Source organism: Musa acuminata, chromosome BXJ1-6 (genome assembly GCF_036884655.1).
Source record: "Musa acuminata AAA Group cultivar baxijiao chromosome BXJ1-6, Cavendish_Baxijiao_AAA, whole genome shotgun sequence".
In the NCBI taxonomy this organism is placed as follows: Eukaryota; Viridiplantae; Streptophyta; class Magnoliopsida; order Zingiberales; family Musaceae; genus Musa; species Musa acuminata.
The window spans coordinates 10,353,203-10,375,138 of NC_088332.1; the positions used below are offsets into that span (position 1 = coordinate 10,353,203).

The 21,936-nt window shown below is 38.7% G+C and overlaps 1 protein-coding gene across 1 annotated transcript; it reads right to left on the reverse strand.

Moving 5' to 3' along the window:
• Positions 1-511: 511 nt before the first annotated feature.
• LOC135676186 (E3 ubiquitin-protein ligase UPL1-like) lies at positions 512-21,457 on the reverse strand. Its single transcript, XM_065187080.1, has 17 exons — positions 21,277-21,457; positions 21,036-21,163; positions 17,247-17,342; positions 16,962-17,165; positions 10,331-16,856; positions 8,987-10,071; positions 8,552-8,845; positions 8,274-8,481; positions 7,775-8,040; positions 7,404-7,699; positions 4,390-5,485; positions 4,159-4,305; positions 3,952-4,032; positions 3,045-3,270; positions 2,792-2,931; positions 1,747-1,853; positions 512-1,059 (listed from the first exon to the last, which is right to left on the reverse strand). The coding sequence occupies exons 2-17, from the start codon at positions 21,129-21,131 to the stop codon at positions 957-959; spliced, it is 10,971 nt and encodes a 3,656-aa protein (XP_065043152.1). The 5' UTR covers positions 21,132-21,163; positions 21,277-21,457; the 3' UTR covers positions 512-956.
• Between the last annotated feature and the right edge of the window lie 479 nt (positions 21,458-21,936).

Sequence of the window (21,936 nt, forward strand, 5' to 3'; positions counted from 1 at the left end):
GGACGGGGACAAGACGAGAAGTCTAGGGAGGAATAGGACACGGAGCGTTTCCGATGATTTGGTCATTTCAAGAGCCACATCACTTTGCACGCGTGAAAGCATTGAATGACACTGACTGCTCCAGCCCCATCATTGTGCCTTTGATCACAAAACATGTAGCCCGAAATGGATGGAAAAAGACACGGCCTTTCATGGCTTTCAGAATCGGTGCTGTGATAGGAAAGTTAGAAGAGCCCACACGCAAAGTGATCCGGCCGGCTATCATGTTTGTTTAAAGTGTTTTATGCAAACATGTCCCAGATTTCGTGAGTGCACAAGATTAAAAACCTACATCGACCGATTATCCTTCAAATATTAAGTAGGAACGCTAAACGCTGTCGCGACTGGGAAGAAAGAAAAAGAAACTGGCCACACGCATCTATCTATCTGACTGCAAACTAAAGCTTGGACGGTTTAGAGCAGAACGAATCACAGAGATGATGAGTTATACCAAAGACAGATGTCCAACAAATAAATAAAAAGGGAACGAATGAGATTGTCATGTAAACCTTGTACTGGTAAACACCTTAGCAACGTTGCCATACAACACCTGCCCAAAAGTATTCGAGTGTAGAAGTTGGGATAATTTCAAGTACAAAGCTGTGTGCTAAAACAATTGGGGAGAAAGAAAAAGAAATTGGCCTCGCATATATGACACCCACAACTTTCGCTCGCCAACACTCTGCTCTGAAAGTATACCTCATCCCCAACCTGCAAACTAAAACTTGGAGATTGAGAATAACAGGGCCTTCTCTCCTCCTAACTCATCATCACGGTTGACCTCTGATTAAAACCCTTAGCTTCTACGCGCACGGTGGAGAATGTTTAAGAAACCACATTTCGGATCGGGTGAGTTGGCTTCGAAAATCATGTTCGATACAGAATCTGTACATCATGGGGAATAGGTTCCATCACGATCAACCAAAGCCGAACCCTTCATTAGCTTCATGGATAGCTAGAAGTAGCCTCTCCTCCAGCTGTTCTTTGGAGGTATACTCAGGCAGGTCTAATTGGTTAAAGCTGCAACAAGGATAATGTGGAAACAAAATCATGTCATGTTAACAATGATCAGATAACTGATCACAGCACTACTGCTACATGGTAGAAGACCACACCTAAGATTGTCGCTGATTAAGTTCTTGAAAAACAAACAGCAGGAACAAGCAATTCATCAAGGGAGATAATGATTACTCCATAACCAAAAGGGACTTAAAAGTTAAAACAAACCTGAACCCACATCATTCGGATTGAACAAGACACTTCACATCAGGGCAGTCTCAGCTGGTGAAAGGATGTTTCCCCTGTCTAGTTAATTTCAGTCCAACCACAGTCACTGATAAACTATCCCTGATCCACCATTTAGGAGTCGGCAAATTGCTACTACTACCTGCCAACTTATCCCAACTTTGACTCGAATGAAATGTGCACGGGTAAGAGACTTCCATAACTGGATTGGATACACACACCCACCCAACAAAATTGTAAAATGGTATTAATCGTTTTCTACTTGGTACAAAAATAAATGTCCCATATTTTAAATGAAGTCAGGAGATGATACTCATTAGTAGCTTTAAAAAAATCATGTAATTGGTTTTTTTATACTGAAGAAAAGAAAATATTTAAGACCTAAAATTGCTTAAACTCTGGCTCAGTTTCAGTCTGCTTACTTTTTAAAGTTACTTTATACAGAAGATAGAAAAGGCTTACCAAGTATGAGCTGAAGGCAGATGGTGGGGGGTGCCGTATGCCTTGTGAATCTGAAACCTCTGTGAGCCTGAGATTCCTTGAAGAGCACTAAAACCTTCCAATGGGACCTGGTAGAAAATAAATAGCAAGATATAAATAAAAAGGTAAACAAGTTGAGAATATCTTAACTATCTAAATGTTTGTTAGACAGCTGCTAACCAAATATAAGATGAACTATATAAAATGAAAAAGCAGCTAAGCTATTAAAATAAAAAGAACCAAATGGGAAGGACAAAAGTAAGTTGACGAATCTCATGAACTGATGACATCACAGTATACAGATATTACCAATCACCTGGTACTTCTAACCATAGAAAATAATAATTTCAAATAATAAAATTAAATAATAATCACCTGGTACTTATAAATAATATTTATACTTGACATATGCAAGGTCTAATCTATACGAGATTCTGATAAGAGTGCAATACATGTTCAACCTTGATATGCCAATAATATATATAGAAGCATGGCTCAAATTTTGGTTAAGAGGACCATACCAATAGTTAGCTAGATAGGTACGAGTCCCGATACATACAATATTAAGAGCAAAAGGATGAGGAGGAAGAAGGGGGGAGCAGGAGGAAGACGTGCCACCAACCAGAAAGGCTGGAAAAGCAGTACCATTACGCTTGGAAAGGTATGGCATAACCAATATACCATAGTAATTCAAACCATGGAACAATGTCAAAACTAAAATGGTGGAGAATCATATTCTCTTGTTTATCATTTTGAACCCTAAGAAGTTATAAATACCTATAATCTGATTAGATATACGAAAATACAGGCTTATGCTACAAGGAACGGCACATGGAGGAGGCTAATGCCCCATGAACTAGCAACAAGGGGACGTTGCAATGCCCCAGCTCTGGGGTTAGCTACCATGAGCCAGCAATTTAAGCAACTTACCCAAACAAGCTACCCTATGCATTTGTCCGCTATTGCTTTTAAGTGAATTGTTATTTCATAGAATGTATAGATAAGATGTTCAGGGAAAGAAAACCACCTTGGAGGTGCCTGTGACAAATTGCAAGAATCGAGCTTTATCCTCCTTGCTGAAGCCCTGAACGACTTCCCAGAACCATTGAATTACAGGGGACGCATTACTGTATCCAGAGTACTCAGTATTTGCCCTCAAGTCATCCACTGTCAGGAGTTAAACAAAGTCTATAAATGATAAATAAAATAACAGATAGAATGTAATTATCAGACAAGATGCTGGCTCGAACACTGCAAAAACATATCTATTAGCAACTCACAATCAATATCTGGAAGTCCACTGATTAATAATTCCAGCTCTTTATCATTGAAGATAGATATTAAATCCCTAGGTATCAATTCAGTAAAACCTTCCATAAATGCATTGATTTGAGGCCTAATCGCAGTTGTTAGCAAATGTTCTGCTACACGATCAACATATTCATGTTTGTTTTCTTCAGTGACCCTGATATTTCGCCCACCAGGAATCAACTCACAATCAGTCACCTACATAACCAAAATGTCAGAACATATATACTATATAGTACTAAATGAAAAATAATAAAGCATAATTTATTTGGGATACTAGGAGATTGTGAGACATGAGTTCAAATTGCAAAAAAGATGGAGTATAAGATAGATTGAAAGAAAATCCATTATCTAACCACAAGCCTAACAGATTTAGAAAAGTGCGAACACCTACAGCTTCTCAATGAGACAATGAACACATTAACATATGCAAGCACACAATAAACACAGAATAAGCTGGAAGAATAAATATTCATAAGGGACATTATTACCAAGTCCTTTACAAGGCATCTTGAGCTATCTTTTGTTGCAAGCATGTGAATATAATTTAGGGATCATTACATAAAAGAGAAGCATATACAAGTCAAATTTCAAATTACATGTAATGGAAACAAAATCTAATAAGGAAAACAAAATCACATATTTTATCCATTGAACTTCTAATATGCACATCACTAGTTTATGTAATATGTATTCAAGATAAGACCCCAAGAACAATCAACCATTTCATGCATTTTGTTAATTGTCTAGTGACTTAATTTAGTAGTTTAAGCAGACAGGTTTCTGAAACGAACTGCTTAGAAAATATCTATGCTACACCATCTTATATGTGTGCCTCTGTTATGATCACGCAGGAAGAAACCACAAGCAAACACATACCTCTGCCCTTTCATACAATATCAGCTTTTCTTCATCAGCATCCATGCTGAAAGTAACGTCTAAAACATCACTTATATCATTCTGCAACAGAAAATTAACAGAGAGAAAAACAAGTATTGAAATACTCATGAAACAACAAATATGAGCAAAGATTTGCAGACAATAAAAGAATCAAGAGCTTCAAAATTCATATCAAGTATAGCATACCTCAAGCATCCACTTCAGGTTCTTATAGTAATCAGGATCAACAGCCTCAATGTCATGATAAGTAACCTTTACACCAAGGATGTGTTTGTAGAACGATCGGGTGAAATGGACATCCAGGAGCTGACTATCAAAGAGTGCTTTACCAACCTGGAGAAAAATTGGGAATGTTTATAAACCACAGACAAACAAAGTGGTATGGGAATATATGCTAAAAACGAAGAAACAACCCACCACTCGTCCAACAAACTTGAAATACGAAAGATGTTCTGTCTGGTACACAGAATTGGGATTTGGCTGGAATGTCGATTCATTGCCGACCGTTGTGAAAAGCAGAGCACCCTTATCGAAGATTACACGGGAAAGCAACTGATACCATTCCCGAGTGAGCCCACCAGCATCAATGCCTTCTTCTCCTTGAAAATGCACAGTCAGTTTTCCCTTCAAATCGTGTGGTGACCGCATTCGCAATTGATTATATGAGTCCTCCAGTATGTAGGCTCTTCTCACCGAAATTCTAACTGGACTGTGATGATGATCATGTTGATGTTTTATTTTTGAACGAAAATGAGCACGTTTGTTGTCAAAATCAATGAAGCGGGGAACTTTGAGCATGAGAGAAAATGACTTCTCAAGCAAACCAGGATTCTGCCGAATAAATGAATTTAACAACTTCCTGTGTTTCTCTAAAAACCTAACAGAAACAACATGCTTTTCATCAGTGCTTGAAGATGCCCCAGATGACTTCTGCCCACCAGTTGGTGTTGTAGTTTCTTCAATGTCAGTTGTTGTGGTAGCAAAATCTTGAACTGCTTCATATTGACCAGGACGAAGTTTCTCACATGTTACAAAGAATGATTCTATGTATGGCAAGATGTTCTGGGCGCCAGCAGGTAGTGGTGGCACTACACCTGTACTTGTGGATGCAAGATTTCCAGGAGAAGTCAAATCTGATGGGGTTTCTGAAGAAATCTCAATTTTGCTTATACAGTTGCTCAGCTCTAGCCACAATGGTTCCAGTGCAGCATTTATATCCCACACGTGAGAAAGAGCATCAGTATGGTCTTTCTCAGGGTCCTTTTCATGTAATGCAGCAACAAGAGAGCTCAAGGCCTGCAAAACTCGCAAGATCGCAGTCCCATTTGTAGAAGATGAGCTGAGAAGAGCTTTTTCAGCATCCTCATATGAGTTCAGTTCATTCATTGCACAGACACTCAAACTTCGCACTGAACTGACAAGCTCTGTAGTAAACAAACGGCAATATGTTGGAGCACTAGCTACCATCTTTTTTAATACCTCAGCCACAAGCATGTATGCATTATCTGACAATCTGCAAATTAAAAAAAGTTGTAAAAAACAAACAAGAATAGAGACAGCTTAACAAAAAGAGAAGTAAAATCCTTGGGCAGGGGAAAGATAAAGGTTGGTGTAGCAAAAAATTTGGATGTTATTCCATAAATTTGTATGTCATGTCAGAGAAGCATACGTGAAACCTGGCAGCACACAGTGCAAAAAAAGAACATAGCAGATAAGGTATATAAGGAGTAAAATAAGGGTGCTGGGAACAAAGACAAAGATAGATGCCATAATGGCCTGCTGGCAACCACAGCAGATCCCCAAAGCATACAATTTGGTGGACAAATAGTCCTCAGTACTCCAGATAGCACATCAGCAGAAGTTGACTGGATAACAAAATATTTTACCACTGAGAGAAACTTCTTGTTAAGAATATAAATCAGAACATGTCTCATCTGCAGGCTTAGATGAAATGAATTGACTAAAGATATAGTACAGTATCAAAGCAAAAGGTTCTGTCTTCAAAACTTATCCATGCACACACACACACATGCATAAAAACCAATCAATTCAAATTCCGCATATGTTGGGTCTGGACCAGTCTGCCACCTACACTTAAGTGTAGTGTCAAGAATATAAATTGTACAATATCTCACCTATGAGCTTAAGCTTTTAGATGAAATGAAATTATCAAAAATTTAAGGCTTTTATACAGCATACTTAATGCAAGAACTTCATAAAATGGCCAATATTCATAAGAGTCAAGCCACAATTATGTTGGTTAAATTTTGGTTAGTGAAAACATCAGATTGTCGAAAAATAAAACAAAACTTGCTAGAAAAAAAAAATAAGACTGAAAAGCTGATGATGAAACATATGGAATACCATCCAAGAAGGTAGCTACACTTGATCAAAGTAAGACCTTAAACTGGCAAAAATTAAAAAGAAAATTAAAATCTTAAAAAAGAGAAACAATTAATAACTACTTGAAGACCAATATACAGTGAAAGACAAAATAGTTTAGTAGTCCAAATCTTTGCTCTGATCTGTTTTAAAATCCACATACAGCACCCATTCATGCAACACATTATTAAAGATCACAAAATATAAGAGACAAGATTGGAGGAAAAGGCATGGACATAAAAGACCATCCTTAAACATGAGAAAACTAGATATTTGAAGAAACAGTAACCAGAGAAGGAATTATCAATAAGTCATCATATCTTTCATAAACATAAGACCATTATTTCCTGTCTAGATCATAAGACTGCCAGAAGAGCCTTACAGGAGCACACGAAAAAAAGAATAGCTACATATGATCTTTTAGTTCACTGTTGTCCACCTTGTAGACTAGGACTGACATATTTAGGGGGACACCAATTGGTGGTCTTTTGTCTAGGAAGGATAAACATGTAAATTCAATTGTCCAGCTACAGGGTACCAATAATTAGACCCTTTCTGTCATCAAATAACAAAGACAGTGAAATTCATTGCTCAAAATAGTTTGGAATATCACATACAGATCCAGCCATGGTTTGTCTCCATCATTAACTCAGAAGACTACCTAGTTAAGACTTAAGACAGACTCCAATCTAACCAAATTACACTGCATATTCATATATTTGAAGGAACACCCACAATCACCATCAGCAAACTACAGGCAAACTCTGACGCACAAAAGAACAAAATATGGACTCAACTCAACCAAACACTTTAGTGAAGTTTAAGAGCAATTTAAGAAAAAGCATACAAGTAAATCAATGGCCCAATCACTCTTTATTAACTCATATAAGTGGACATTAATTACCGTTTCTTTAGAAAGCACCTTCCAGCTAAAAGCATGTTGTGAGAAAAAAACAGACTTTTTAAAGTATGGCCACAGTAATTAATCGTTAAATGCATCATTTAAAAGTGAATAAAACAAGAAGAAAAAGGGAAGGACTAAGTCATACCCTTCACGTGCAAGCAATGAGCATAGAAGTTGCAGTTCTCCTTCTGGGATGCTCAATAAAATGTCACTTATATTGTTCATGATGTTTGCACCTGATGTAGAAGGCCTTTTGGAATCCTTGTCTGTAGTAGATTTGACATCCTCTTCAGCTGAAGACCGGACAGCATCAGCAGTAACATGTGTGTCTTGCATGGTGTTTTCAGGACCAGATGATTGCTCAAGAGAAGCTCCAGGTTTGATGGATAGATCAGTGTCATTTTCACCATTTACAATAATGACTTCAACAAGGTTTAGCAACTGAAAAGATAAAGGTACAGTCATAGGTGTGGATTTTTGAAACAGCAATAAGTTCGCAGCAGTTGTTAGTTGTACCTGTTCGAGATGTGCAACACTTCTCATGTACAATGGCTGACTCAAGAGACTTAAAAGCAACACAATGGCAAATGCTCGTCTCTCATCTTCAGGTTTATCTTCTTCCATGAGAACACCTTTTCCACGTGCCTGATCCGATGCTTCCAGAACACATGTAGATCGACAGGGCAATTCAAGATGGAGTAAAAGTTTAGACACGTTCAGATGGTTTCGTGCCAAGTAAGTCAGAGTTTCCAAAATACGCCGAGACACCAGTGGGGGTACTCCTGCATATTTACAGATATTTGATGAACATGAAGAACAATTATAAATCGAAAAAATAATTTTATGCTTAGCAAAACATGACATAATTAATCAACTAGTTAGTGTGAGGGGAGATTTTGTTGTACTAAATGAAACAACATGTAGTGTAAACTACATGAGAATCACCAAGTCTACAAAAAGTCCCTGACCACATTATCACAATCAGTCCAATATACTGCTGAAGCTAAAACATTACCTCCATTAAATTGAGGACGGGAGTATGCAACATAACTCTGGCATCCATACAACCGAAATGGCGATTCAGCAGAATCAATTGAATTGTTAACAGATCCTCCTAGATCAAGCATTAGCATGTCCATTAAAATTTTCACCAAAGAAGTTCTCGTTTCATGATGGGTACACAGATTCAAGAGAAGCCTCTGCAATTGACCTTTGTACAATGGCTGCAACTCACAAGTCAAATCGTCAATCAAATAAACATTGTATAAAACACCAAGACAAACAAGCAATTACCTGAACAATACGCAATAGTCTGATCATTGCTTTTAGATCATCTGTATCAACTAGAGGCACACCAGCAGTTTCAATCAGTTTGCCAACTGCAGATCTACGAACAGCAGCCTCGACATTTCGGCCTAGAGTGGACCCAATTGCTTCACCATGCCTAGAAGACTCACCCCGACGATTTCTAGAACTCATGCCAAAGAGTGTGCCTCTATGGGCAAATCTTTCACGCAACATGTTTGCTTCGGCAACAAGTGCAGGAGTTAGTGTGGCCAAGAGAGTATCTGGTGATGTGAGAAGCACCTGAAATGACAACGTTTTGGGCATCACATGGATGAAATATGACATTTAAAGAACATGATTACAGATAACAACAAATAAATCAACAGCTAAATTTTGTAATAAAAGCTTGAATTTCTAACAACAGGGCTGCACTACGCATACCTCCTCCCGAATTTCTGAAGGAAGTGTAGCAATTATTGAAACAGCATCCATCTCAACTGGTTGACCTTCCAATTGTTGTGATTGCTGTCGTCTTTGAGCACGTTGTTGTGCTAGGACCTCTTCCCTAATATCAGGAGGAAGTGCAGCAAGAAATTCAGGATCAATATCTCCATCAGCTTGAGGTTGCTCATTCAAAGTCTGCGCCACCTGATTCTGTCGTGAGGAAAGAACTTCAGCTCGTAATTCCTCCGGAAGAGCCTCCAAAAATGTAGGGTCTATTGTGTCAGTGTTGACATTTTCATTTGGTTGCGGCTCCACATTTAGAGCATTCTGATCAGTTTCTTGGTTTTGATGTTGTGGAACCTCACTAACACTTTCTAGAGATGTATCACGGGCACTTCCTGGCATTGCATTTCCAGAAGACCTTCTCGGCCTAGCTGGTGGCTGCAAATCACCCAGAGGCAGCCTATCCACAGGACCTTGCCTATCTCCATCATCATGTCCATCAACACTTCCTATTTCTACTTCCAAACTGCGAAGGCTTTCCCCCAAAGTTGCCCCACTACCACTGCTTGCTTGGCTCACAGCTTCTACATCTCGTACAATTGCATCACTCCGTTCGTACTGCATCTCAGTCCCTTGCTCACCTCCACCAGCAATGCCTGTGTCTTGAAGTGGATCACCATTGGTTGATCCAACACCACCATTTCCAGAACCATCTATCACTTGTGAAGGAATAATAATATTTTCATTATTCTCAGAACCTCTTGCTTCAGCTTCTTCCCTAACTTCCACTTCTGACATCTGCAACTGGTTGGGTTCATGTTTTTCTTGTGGACTGTTAGTCGGCATATTTCTGTCAGATACTTGGACAGGAGTAGGCTGCCTTAATTGGGAAACAAGTAGTTCTTCAATGCCTTGCGGCACTGCAGGAGCACTAGAGGTACCACGTTGATGGTTATCGTCTGACCACATACTAAAACGATGTCCATGTCGTCCGTTTCTCAATGATCGGAAGATAGCATCCATTCTGTAAGAAGTATTTTCATGATTTCTATCTGAGAAAGCTATATCCACGGCATTCTCTGAAAAGAAAAATCTGAAAATGTAAGCATGTGATGCCTGAAGTACTTTTGACAGATTGGTAACTATTGGTATTACTGTCTGCTAAAGTAGGAAACCAGCAATGGATGAGAAAATTCATGTAGAGATGAAAAGGTTAAACAACAAACAAATGAGGAAATGGATATGTCACCCGATTGTCTCTAATTAAGAGAACTATGTAGAACAAAAAGAATAAATATAAAACCAACAATAAAGCAACACAAGAATCGGATATATCACCTGTCTGTCTTTGGTGAACAAGATGTCTAAAAGAAGAAGGCTCTTCCAATAGTGGATGTTCAAGATGAAGAGCAGAATGATCACCAGTTCTTCCAAGAAGATTGTAAATGGATGTTGTACGCCCTTGACGTCTAGAACCAAATATGTCAGGCATTGCAGCAAAATTGTCACTACCAAGAACTTCAATGTGATCGAAAACATTTATCCCACTTATACCCTCTTCCAATCTGAGTATCACACCATCATCTTCCTCATCATCGTCATCCTCTTCTTCCAAGACATCTTCATCAAATTCTTCATCATCAATCTCATGGTCATCATGATCGGTGTCAGGATGAGACATCTGATGGACTTCATCTTCCTCCAAGTCATTATTTTCCTCGTCATCCTCATCATCTTCCTCATCAACTTCACCTTCATCCCCTGACATATCTTCATCATCATCTTCATCACCCATACCATCTTCCGCATTTTGGGGTATATCAAATCTAATTTCCACAGTTGAAACACCATTCTCCAAGCCAATGCCATCTTCAGAAGCTTCACGCATGAAATCATCTTCGGCTTCACGAGCAAAACCTCCATCCAATTCCCGGTCACGGTCCATGTCATCTATAACAGAATCAGAATTTCCTGAAGTTTGGACAGCATTAAAAGCTTCCCTTTGGTCAGCCACCACTTCTGCATGATCTGGTTGGGATGTTGTTTCCAGGGCCTCAAACCTATCACCATGATAATTAGATGAACCTACTTGTTGCTCATTAGAAGCAAGCCTCACGGGGTTGTCCTCCTTTGCAGAATTAATGTATGCAGAATGAACATGTTCCTTGGTCACCAACTCCAACACCTTGATAATTCCTGTAATGAGCTTTGGTGAATCAGAATGGTCCAAGTCTAGCACTTTAAGAGTCCGACTTAGAGAGCGAACAAGCCCAACATCAATAAAAGTAACTGAAGCTTCTGCTGATATATATGAACCAGTTGGCGAACGAGCAGCAAGGATATCATTAAGTAGATCAACAAAGGGATGCATACGGTAATCAGCTGCCCTACATTGACTAGATGAGTCAGCAAAGTCATTGAACACATAAGTAATTTCAGAAAAAATCCTTCTACGTCCTTCTGTAGAGCGAACGGAGGATGCCACCAAAAGTTGATTAGCTCTAGTAGCTAACTTATGCCTCCAATCTCCATCAGTTTTCTTATCCTTCTTGCAGATTCCTGGGTACAGGAGAAAATTATGAAGAATGTGATGAAAGATCCCCCCACTGCTATTCCCACATAAACCCCTTGAAGGAGCACGGAAGCCACTGAGTTCAGCATCTCTTCGAAGCAACACATGGATTGATGAAGCATAAGTCAGAAGAATCTCTGTCAACAACTTCACAATAAAAGCACTTTTGGCAAGAGAGGCTAAAGCCTCCTGAGTAGTAACTTTGCTATCTTCAGATGAAACAGCAGTGATTTTTCCTTTTCCTTTAGCTGACGTGGAGTCAATATCCATGTCTGATAGTGATGGAACACCAGGAACAGAATCAGTTTGGTGATCAGCTTCCGAAGGAGGGACAAATTTCACAATCAAATCCAAGAGATATTCAATTACACTTGTAAAACTCTGAGGAGATTTTCGATGAGCTTTAGGGTTCTTTGTGTTCAAATCTGGTGATTTACCATGTCCACTTCCCGGGGCCACTGGGACCACTTCTACTCCAGTACTCTTGTCATCACTAGCTGGTACTTTGTCTTTCTCGGCTATTTTCTCCCTGTCTATTGCCTTGGATTTTTCCTTCTCACGATCTTTCAACAGCACAATATTAGGCCTGTCACCTATCATCTCAATCCGGCATACAGCTTGTGCAGCTTTCAGAAACACCACAGGGTCCCTGGAAATAACAATAGCTAAGTTTTGAACAAAAGTTCGTGGTGAAACTCTTGCATTTGAGTGTCTATTTGCTGCCGCAATGAGGCTGTGGCGTATTTCCAATTCCATGGCTTGCTGAAGAGTATGAGGGTCTTCCAAAATGTGACGGATAATGGCAGCTGCTACATTATTGAATCCAGGGAACAAGCTGCTGGTAGGCAAACTAAGCAAAGCATGCAAACCTCCAGCATCAAGAAAACTAACAGCAACTGAATGTACTTTAGTTAATGTAGAACAGAGCTGCAGCACCACATGCATTGTCTCAGAAGGTAATCGATTCTGTATACATCTGCAGCATATTTCCAAAAGCCTCCTCTGGTCCTGCATATCCAAAAATCCAACAGTTGATCCGAAAGAAGACTGTAAATCCTTTGTTTTCTTCTCATCAATCACAATGGAATTAGGGTTATTAAGATTGTCTTTTTTCAGTTGTTCCAAATTAACTATTCCCGGAGTCATCTTAGGATCCAACTGAAGCAGCTGATCAACAGAAAGCAAGCATGCAGTCACCCACTTTGAAACTTGCAGTTTTCCATCATCAGAAGTGCCCAGATTCCAACCAGAAAGCAGGTCCAAAGCAATCTTTATTAGGCCAGCCTGGGAGGCAACTTCCCGTGCCATAACATCTTCATGGAGAATCAAAGCAAGGACATGAAAAAGTGCAGACAACATACTTTCACTTAATGGAGTTGATGCTGTACAACAATGTTTGACATGATCAATGATATGGGAGAGAACCTTCTGCCGGTGCTGACCATCATTTTGTGAACAAATCATAACAAGCAGATTCCTGACAGGGAATGCTAATTGTTCATTCACCTGCAGGAGTCTAATGCATGCTGATAAAATGTCATCAACGGGAGGCAATTGAACAGCTTCCTCCTCCTGGTCAGCATTACTAGTGTTTACTGTTTCATCTTCCTTTAAAGATGTAGCTGAGTTTCCTAAGGACATGGCAACAGCTCGAGCAAGTTCATCATCCTCTTGTGGTTCTTCTGGATGTGAAAACAGCCAATCAGTTGCAATCTCCACACTATTTGTCCCAACCTGTCTCAGTGCTTCTTCTGCCCTGGCACGAGAAAAGCCCATCTCTACAATCAATGCTATAGCTGACTCATCAGGTGGAGGACCAGATAAGTGAGCTTCTGTGTTGCCACTGGCATTTCGAACCTCAACCCCAATGTAAATATGCCTCATAATAGAGATCATTGAAGTAATAAACTCCAAGTTGCATTCAGCAAAGTGAGGATGGGTCCAAATGGGAAGTACTGCCTTAAGTACCTTAGATTGAAGCACCCTTACAAATGCCTCTGCATCTTGAGGAAATGAAATGACATCGTTTGTGATAGGTTGCTCAAGCAACTGCTTCGTCGAGGAAGACAAGATGAAAGATGATGTGGCTAAGTGGTCCAATAGTGTGCCATAACTAGCTAAAGGACCACATATCCATGAATTATCTGATTCTTCTTTCTCTTCTTTGTGGCATTTATCATCCATATCCATTGGTGAAGCTGGCACCCTGTTGACTGTGAAAAGCAACTGGCTTGTAGCTTCAAAAGTGGTTAAAATGACCTGAATAACCCCGTGTCCAAAAAAGAACTTTACCATGATGGGGTTGGAAGATTCTGGCCTATCTAATAGAACCCCATTAATAAATTCAATCACTTTGCCAAGATATCGACATTTTGTGGAAACAGAGACCTCACTCTCCATATTAGAATTCCCCCCAAAATTCAAGTGTCCCAACACAATGGAGGCAACTGTATTGATAACAGACACAATAGAAGGAGAAACATTTACAGAATTGTTCTCGCGGCGCAAAGTAAGCAGCACGGCTTTTCCCAGCTCCATAAACAGATGGTTAATATGATAAGAGAGTGACCTCATCATCTCATGACATAAAGAATGATAAGATTTACGTTTGTCCTCTTCTGTTTTGCTTGCAGCACTTGAGTCTAAAGAATTAGAAGGCCGGGATCGGGAACTGGAAGCAACTCGTAACGCTGAATAGCCATCTACACCATATCTATGTGACCCAGTAGCAGCTCGGCCAAGGTCACGATATATACTAATGAGGTCAGAAACTTGAGACTCTATGCTCCACCCAGAAACTCTTCGTCTAAGTAATGGATCAAGATACTGCCTAAAAGAATTGATCCTTTGCTCGTCTGAGTCGACCACCCCAGGGTCTACATTTACCTCGTTTGAAGAGGAATCATAATCTCTTTCGATCTTTGAATCTTCGAGAAAGGCAATCTGCCACAGGACTTCACGATGCACACACCCGATATCTTCTAGTACATCCCTGCTAGAATCTCCAAATTCAGTGAGCAATGCACTCATCCAGCGGTTATCTTTAGAGGAAGCAAGGAAAAGGAGAAACTCAACAACAAAAAGAGAAGAGAAGATTTCACTATCCTGTGTAAACTTAGTATCCTGCAAAGACAAACCAGAAACTGAACTAAATCCATTCAGAGCTTTCTTTAAATGCTCCCTGAGAGAGGCAGAAAATGCACGTGCAAGGGGTGCAGAATGATGCTGAGTAAAGCCCTTGAAGACCACAGTGCTATGCAAAGCAATCGGCATCCCATCTGATGACTGTGTGATGCTAGGTCGTTGAAGAAGTCTCAACAAATTTTCTATACCCCCCTTCTCCACAAACATTCTACAAGTTTCAGAATTTTCCATTGTTCGATGAACTAATACCATCACATGGAAGATGCATAACTGCTCAAACTGCTCATCGCTGATGCCGTCTGTAGCTAATTCCATAGCTCTCACCAAATCATGCCCTTCATTTGCCTTTTCTTCAATATCAGTTTCCATGGCAGTGTTCTCATCCATAACCACTGTAGTTTCTTTGCATTTCTCTTCTCCCATGGAGGCAAGATTGTTAATAATTTCAATTATTATCTCAATGCCAATACCTCTTAGTGAAGATACATGCCGAAGAAGCTCCTCAACAGCATTTGCTAAAAGAAGAACACCTTCATTCATTGCTAACAAATATTTCCTTGTTGTGAAGGTCTCCACCAAAAATCGCAGTGCACCAGTCTCTTTAACTGCCTCCAATCCTTTAGCATTAAGGCAGATGGCACCAAGACCATTGGGAACACATATAAGTGCTTTTGAGGAAGGAAGGATCCCAGAAATCACTGATGATAAAAATGATTCCGGGAGACCAAATTCATTCAGAACAGGAAAACAAGTTGGATCCTTGTGAATGATCTCACTCATAACAGTTACTGCAGAAAAATAAATGTCCCCTCCAAACATGCTTACATTGTTAAATATCAAGGATAAAGAAGCAAGCAAGGAGTTATGGTGAGAATTCTGAGTCCTTGTCGCATTTGCTGGAGAATATGTGGCAGAACCCAGTGTCTTAAGCAAAAACTTGATAAGGCGCTTCTGTGAATACAGATGATCTTCATCAGATTTTAACAGATCAGGTGATATAAGTGTGTTACTATTAGCTTCACCTGAGCCAATAATTCTATGAACTTCAATCTGCAGCCTCTGAGCCAAAAGTTCAATGCCACCTAAATCTTTAAATAGAGATACAGCTGGGCTACTATACTCCATCAGCTTCTGCAAGGTTTTGACCGCAGAAGAGACAAGATGAATATGTGCTGGATCAGAGTCTTGTAAAAGAGGTAGAAGTGGGGGAACCATTCCTGACCCCCTTAGAGCACTACCAGAGCTTGAAGACGATAAAACATGAAGTAAGAAAAACTGTAGAAGAGCATCAACAAACACTGGCGTAGAATGATCATTGGGGTTGCTAAGTGACACAATAGCTTTCTGAAGCACATTTAGCAACATCATACGATTTCCACCAGCAGATATAATACTTGAACCACTCAAAATCCTAGCCCGTTCATGCGATGACGCATATGCTGCTAACTGTGCTCCTAAGGCAAGCATAGCAAGTGCCCTTATAGTTCCAGGAACTGATTCTTCAGAACGAACAAGCCTGATCAACTCATTTGTGTACTCGGGTTCATTTGCAAAGAAAGACATAAGTTCATCATGAGCATCATTTGATTGTACCAGAACAATGAAAGCAAGAATGCTGATCCTGCTATACAGTCTGCATGTTCTGGGAGAGCGGAAGGCATGTGCATACCTAATTCTTGTAAGCAATGAAAATCTGTGTGCTAGAGGTACGTCATATTGGTCAACACACTGCTTCAAAATGCTCAGATCATCCTCCTTTCTTGTATGCAGATCTGGAATCTTTATGACACATAAAATGGATGACTTGCTCTCTTCAATAGTAGAAACCATATTGTATTCATAATGGAGAGTAGAACCCAAACGATGCTGGGTACCATCACACTTATCACCAATATCTGAAGGGAACAAGCACAATCCTTCATGCTGATTCCTCTCATTTGCCACAACACATGAATGTAAACCCAGGCCTTCTTCTTTGCTTCCCCAGCCCTGTGCTAGAGACAGAAGACGACTATTCAGAGAGCCACAACCAATCAGTTTCCCACCCAGATGCATCTTGGATGGATTTATCTTCACCAAAGCCGAAAGAGTCTCCAACGTAGCTATAATAATATCTGGATCTACGGATGCAAGTAGAAGCTTGAAGTGCTGATTCAGGAACATGATTAATATGTCAGTAAGCAAAGTGCAAACGGATTTGCTAAAATTGTCGATACAACTTATCCTCTAAATAATTTGGAGCTTCAGATTTACCTCTAGACCTCCAAACGAACTTTTGTTCTGGCAATTTTCAAAAATAATTTGCATGACTCTTAAGATCTGCATCACTGAATGTTTGGGAAATGGATCTTCGTCTGACATATGGTCCAACAAAAGGAGGTCTTTCCTACAAGAAAGGTATGTCTTGAAATATGTATCAAAATGCACAAAAAGCGGCCTCCAGTGGTTGAAATTTCCCTGAAATGAAATAAAAAACTAAGATTGGAACAAGCAAAGCATCCATGAAACATCTACTGGATATTAAAAACACCACTGCACCTTTTTGAACTCCCAACGGAAGCCTGAAAGAGGTATAGCTATATCATGTAATGGGCTCTTAATCACCCTATCGATGAAAGCTTTAACCTTCGGAGGCTGCAAATACCAAATAATAACATATTTAAAACAAATGATAATCTAAAAAAGGTTCAGAAAAACATACAGTTAAAAGTTGATGTATCGAAAGAAAACTCAAATTCGTCATTTACATGTCCTATAGACACATCAAATCAAATATGTTCCAGTTTATGGCACAATGCAGAAGACTTGACTCTATGAATGATACTTCTCAATTACAAACCAGTGACCAGTTGAAACAGAACTACAAGCAGGAATATGTAATTAACATCAGAAACATGACAACTTGTGTCCAAATGAGACCAAGAAAACTGAAAGCACCAAAAATGTATTGATTTCACATAATAGTCCAAAATTTCCTGTTTCTGATAAAAAAATATCACAAAACTGTGATGAAACAATAAAAATATCCTAGAATATATTACAAAGAAATAGACTGACACCACCCGTACCATTTCGGCCCAAGGTTATGAATATCAATACCAGTAACCATACAAGAATTATTATCAAACCAATATGTATCAACTAGTATGGTACACCACTTCAGCAATGCCAACAATAACATATTCAAACAATTGGTTAGTATGTTGGTACAATATACTATTGGTACACCAGAAGGTCCAATTGCTTAGAATGTTGGTACAATATACTATTGGTACACCAGAAGGTCCAGAACAACTATTATGCAATCAGAAAGGTAGAACAAATATGACATTAGAAAATCCAACTAGCTTCACAGAATCCATGCAGAAGAGATTCTTTGGTGCTTTAAAATTGATGTTTGGGGACATTTGAATATTACATACAACTTATTATAAGACCATCAACCACCAAAGATATATTGCATTATTCATTCAACCTGTTAGCTTATATTATTCTCATCTGACAATTTCTTTGTAAGTTTGTTTTGTTTAATATTCCTCTAACATTTTTTACACTGAAATTTAGTACATCTCTGAGTTGAAAAGCCAACCCAACAAGCAAGTGAAACATCCCCGACAAACAACTCCAGGAATGATACCAAAAAGTATTATGAATTTCCAATATGAATATGTTCTCTAGCAATTAGAAATGATTAAAAATGTACCTGATGCAATATAACTATCAGATAATTTACAAGAGCAGAGATAACTAAAAGCAACACTAATGCAACTCAACCCCATTACTCAAACTAAACCCAAACAATACACATTGGCTATACTTTTTCGTTATGTGAAAAAAATTAAACTACAATACAGATTAACACATAGCATCAGAAGAATCAAGAAGAATGGCAGCAACTAGCACAAGGAAATCCTAACATTATAACTATTTATGAACAAACATATCATAACGTCGCTTGGCCAGCGTATCCTTAAATATGTATTTCTGCAATAGTACAGCACATTGAGAACCATGAAATTGTGCAAAAGAAATACAATAGTATTTACAAGTTGCTGTTGGGATATACAGTCAAAAAGAAATGGTGAACCAGTGACATAAACCAATATAAAATTTAAATGCATGAAACAAATACAGTTTCTACAGGGAGAAGACGGGGAAGATGAAAGAGTGCAGTAAAATAATAATAAGAGTTATTATCACTCATAACTTGCCAGCCAGGAAGTTATACATGACAGCAAATCATATTTTGAACATCAAGTAAACCAAGTCTGCTGTATAGTAGCTCATATAGTTACTGATAGATATTAGTTTGGAACCTATCACTTAAATTGTTTGTGGAAAGGATATTAATCATTTATCCAACACAGGATTCAGAGAGATGAATATCTTGAGGATTATTTAAAAGCTTAACAATAGAGGAGCTAGTTTAACAGCAAAATCCTAGAAGGATTTCAGGCTTGGTTGCACCGTTTTCTTGAACATCATGATGAAAGCAATTAAGTTAAATGATTGGCATGCATCAGAAGCATACTATAAACTAAGAGAATGCATAAACCAAAAGTGTAATCAAATACAAATAAACTTCCTATAAAAATTTCAATGTTTATAACCACGAAAAACTGTCTTAGGATGACAAAGTAGCTAGAATTAAACCTCAAACAATGTAGCAAAGCTAAAAACAATAAAATGATCATTCAGTATGGAGATAGTTTTTCATGTAAAAGTTTGTGGCAGAAACCAATAAACATATAATGAAAAACAAAAGAAAGCATCTGGAGCATTATAAACATTTCCCCATCTAACAGATTAATAATGTGATTATTAGAGTTTGGGATGGATGGCCAAAAAACATGCAGGCTTGACCATGGTTGATAAAAAATTGATACCCTTGGATTTTCTATTGAAGTTGACCTAAAAAATTTGAATATTTCAGAAAACAAACCATGTTATTTTTACTCAAATACTTGAAAATAACTATAAAATGTTGTACGCTAAGTATCTCATGCATTAAACATAAGTATAAACACTTGTAACTTTTTTTTCCTAAAAAGGATATTCAACCATAAAATTTAAAATAGAACCCCATGGTTTCCATCAGACCATCTTTCACCAGGAACTCACATAACAAGATCCTATTTTTCTAAATACCCAATATAATAGATGATGTGCTTCCTCTGAAAATTCCTTCCTTACTATACAATATACATTAGCTAGCATGGAAATACATATGACACGAGCTTCCATCTGATAGCACCATTTACCTTATTTCAGGTAAATAGTTGAGTTCTTCCACAATTTACTAGCATCTAACACACACACACACACACACACACATAATGCTTTGGTTCAAGTAGCACAAATGGATGTATGTTTCCTACTCCTTTGACTGAAGTAATAATTGTTAATCACCATGGCTCCCCCTGTTCAGTTTTTGTTCAATTCTGAAATACTATAACTACTTGATCTTCTTCTATCACAAAAAAAGGGTAGATGAACTAGGTCTGCTAGGTCTGTATCCTATAAAAGAAATTCCTAATGAAGCACACAACTCAAAAACATATCATAAGTTGCATTTTCCTTCCAGTTCCTTATGCACTATGTATGTTGTAATAACTAATAAGTACCAAGCAAGTAAGCTAGGTAAGAGCTGGGTGGAAGCATAGATAAAGAGGTCATTGCTTGAGCACCACGATTTTACAAACCCAGAACAAGGTTCTCACTTGTCTTCTATCTTTTTTCCCTCCATCTTATCATCTTAATCGATCCTAAGACCAACATGATAACTCAAGTCATTTCTTCTTCTCTCTTTTCTTCTTATGCCAAAGAAGACATAGATAATGAATGATATAGCTTCAACTCTGATACATACGTGAAATGGTCCATCCAACACATCTAATTACAAAGGTGGAAGCCAGAAGAATAACAGAGTTTAAACGACGGAGTTACTTCGTTATTTTGCAGTACCAAATCACAAAAGTGGAACACCAAAAATAGTACCAATTTTTGTTACTTTGCAGTTAAGCAAATCCATTTTTGACTCGTACTAAAATCATTCATCACAAAATAGCTCCGACAGCAAAAAACACAACCAAGAAAAGGGCAAGCACAAGATACGCCATCGCGATCGACAAAACAGGAAAACAACGTAAGAGACGAGTCCATCGTGTATCCCCATCTAAACGACTTCAAGCACTGATCGCACTCCACGATCGACAACTAAGAATCAAACATCGAGAAAAACAAAAAGATACCCCATCTGATGACGGAAATTAAATTGGAACACCAAGAACGAAAGATAAGAAGGGGTTTAATCCAGGGAGAACTCACGGGCTCGGACTCCAATTTAAGCACCGGCGAGACGGACCTCCCGCCGGATAAGATCTGCTGCAGTCGCAAGGGCAGATTCGACCGGTTCCCTGCCATCTCGATTCCAGCCTCTCCCCTGTTTCAGGAACCTGGATCCCCCACAAGCACCCAAAAATCAACCTAAAAATCCAGGATAAACGGCGATACAGATCGAAACCCTATCCATCTAAACAGATTATACAAAAGATCAAAGTCCACGAACCTGTGATTAGGTCGATGAGCAAGGAGGAAGAAAGAGAATCAACGAGGGTGTCAAAGAGATAAGAAGCAGGGCGATGAAGCATACACATCGAATGAAAGACTTGGAAAAAGAGAGCAGAGAGCGATGGAAAGAAGGAGAGAGAGAGTGGAGCCGAAGGAGAGGAAAGGAGACGCCACCGATAAAAGCCCAATAGGCGGAATATATATAAACTGATATATGTGTGTGTGTGTGAGAGAGAGAGAGAGAGGTAGGTCGGCGCAACAGGGAAGGGATGAGAGGGTGTAACTATCACGTGATATCCACGTGACATTCCCGGTCGGATGATTCAATTAGACCCAACCCAACAGAAATCACCCTAAATCATAGTCGATGTAGAATAAATGCGATCAGCAAAATTACACATGGTAAAAAATACACGTGCATACAACGAGTTACAATTTTACGTATACCAACCAAGAGTAGTCATTGTTCGATACAAAGCCACCAATTAGATGAGTAAAGTGTGATTAATAATTAAATTAAAATTGTCCCGTGGGAACAATCAAATTATATATACTCGTATAGATAACATCATTGATTTTATTTATTATTCTAAATCGAACTTTACCCTTAAATTGGAGTGATTAAGTTTCAAACAATAATAATAAAATTAACATGTAA

Coding starts and splice junctions, on each gene's coding strand:
- LOC135676186 (XM_065187080.1), bottom strand. CDS start 21,131: ATGGCAGGGAACCGGTCGAATCTGCCCTTGCGACTGCAGCAGATCTTA. Junction 17,166..17,246: donor TCCGTTGGGAGTTCAAAAAG/GTGCAGTGGTGT, acceptor ATTTCATTTCAG/GGAAATTTCAACCACTGGAG. Junction 8,041..8,273: donor CCGTCCTCAATTTAATGGAG/GTAATGTTTTAG, acceptor GTAAATATGCAG/GAGTACCCCCACTGGTGTCT.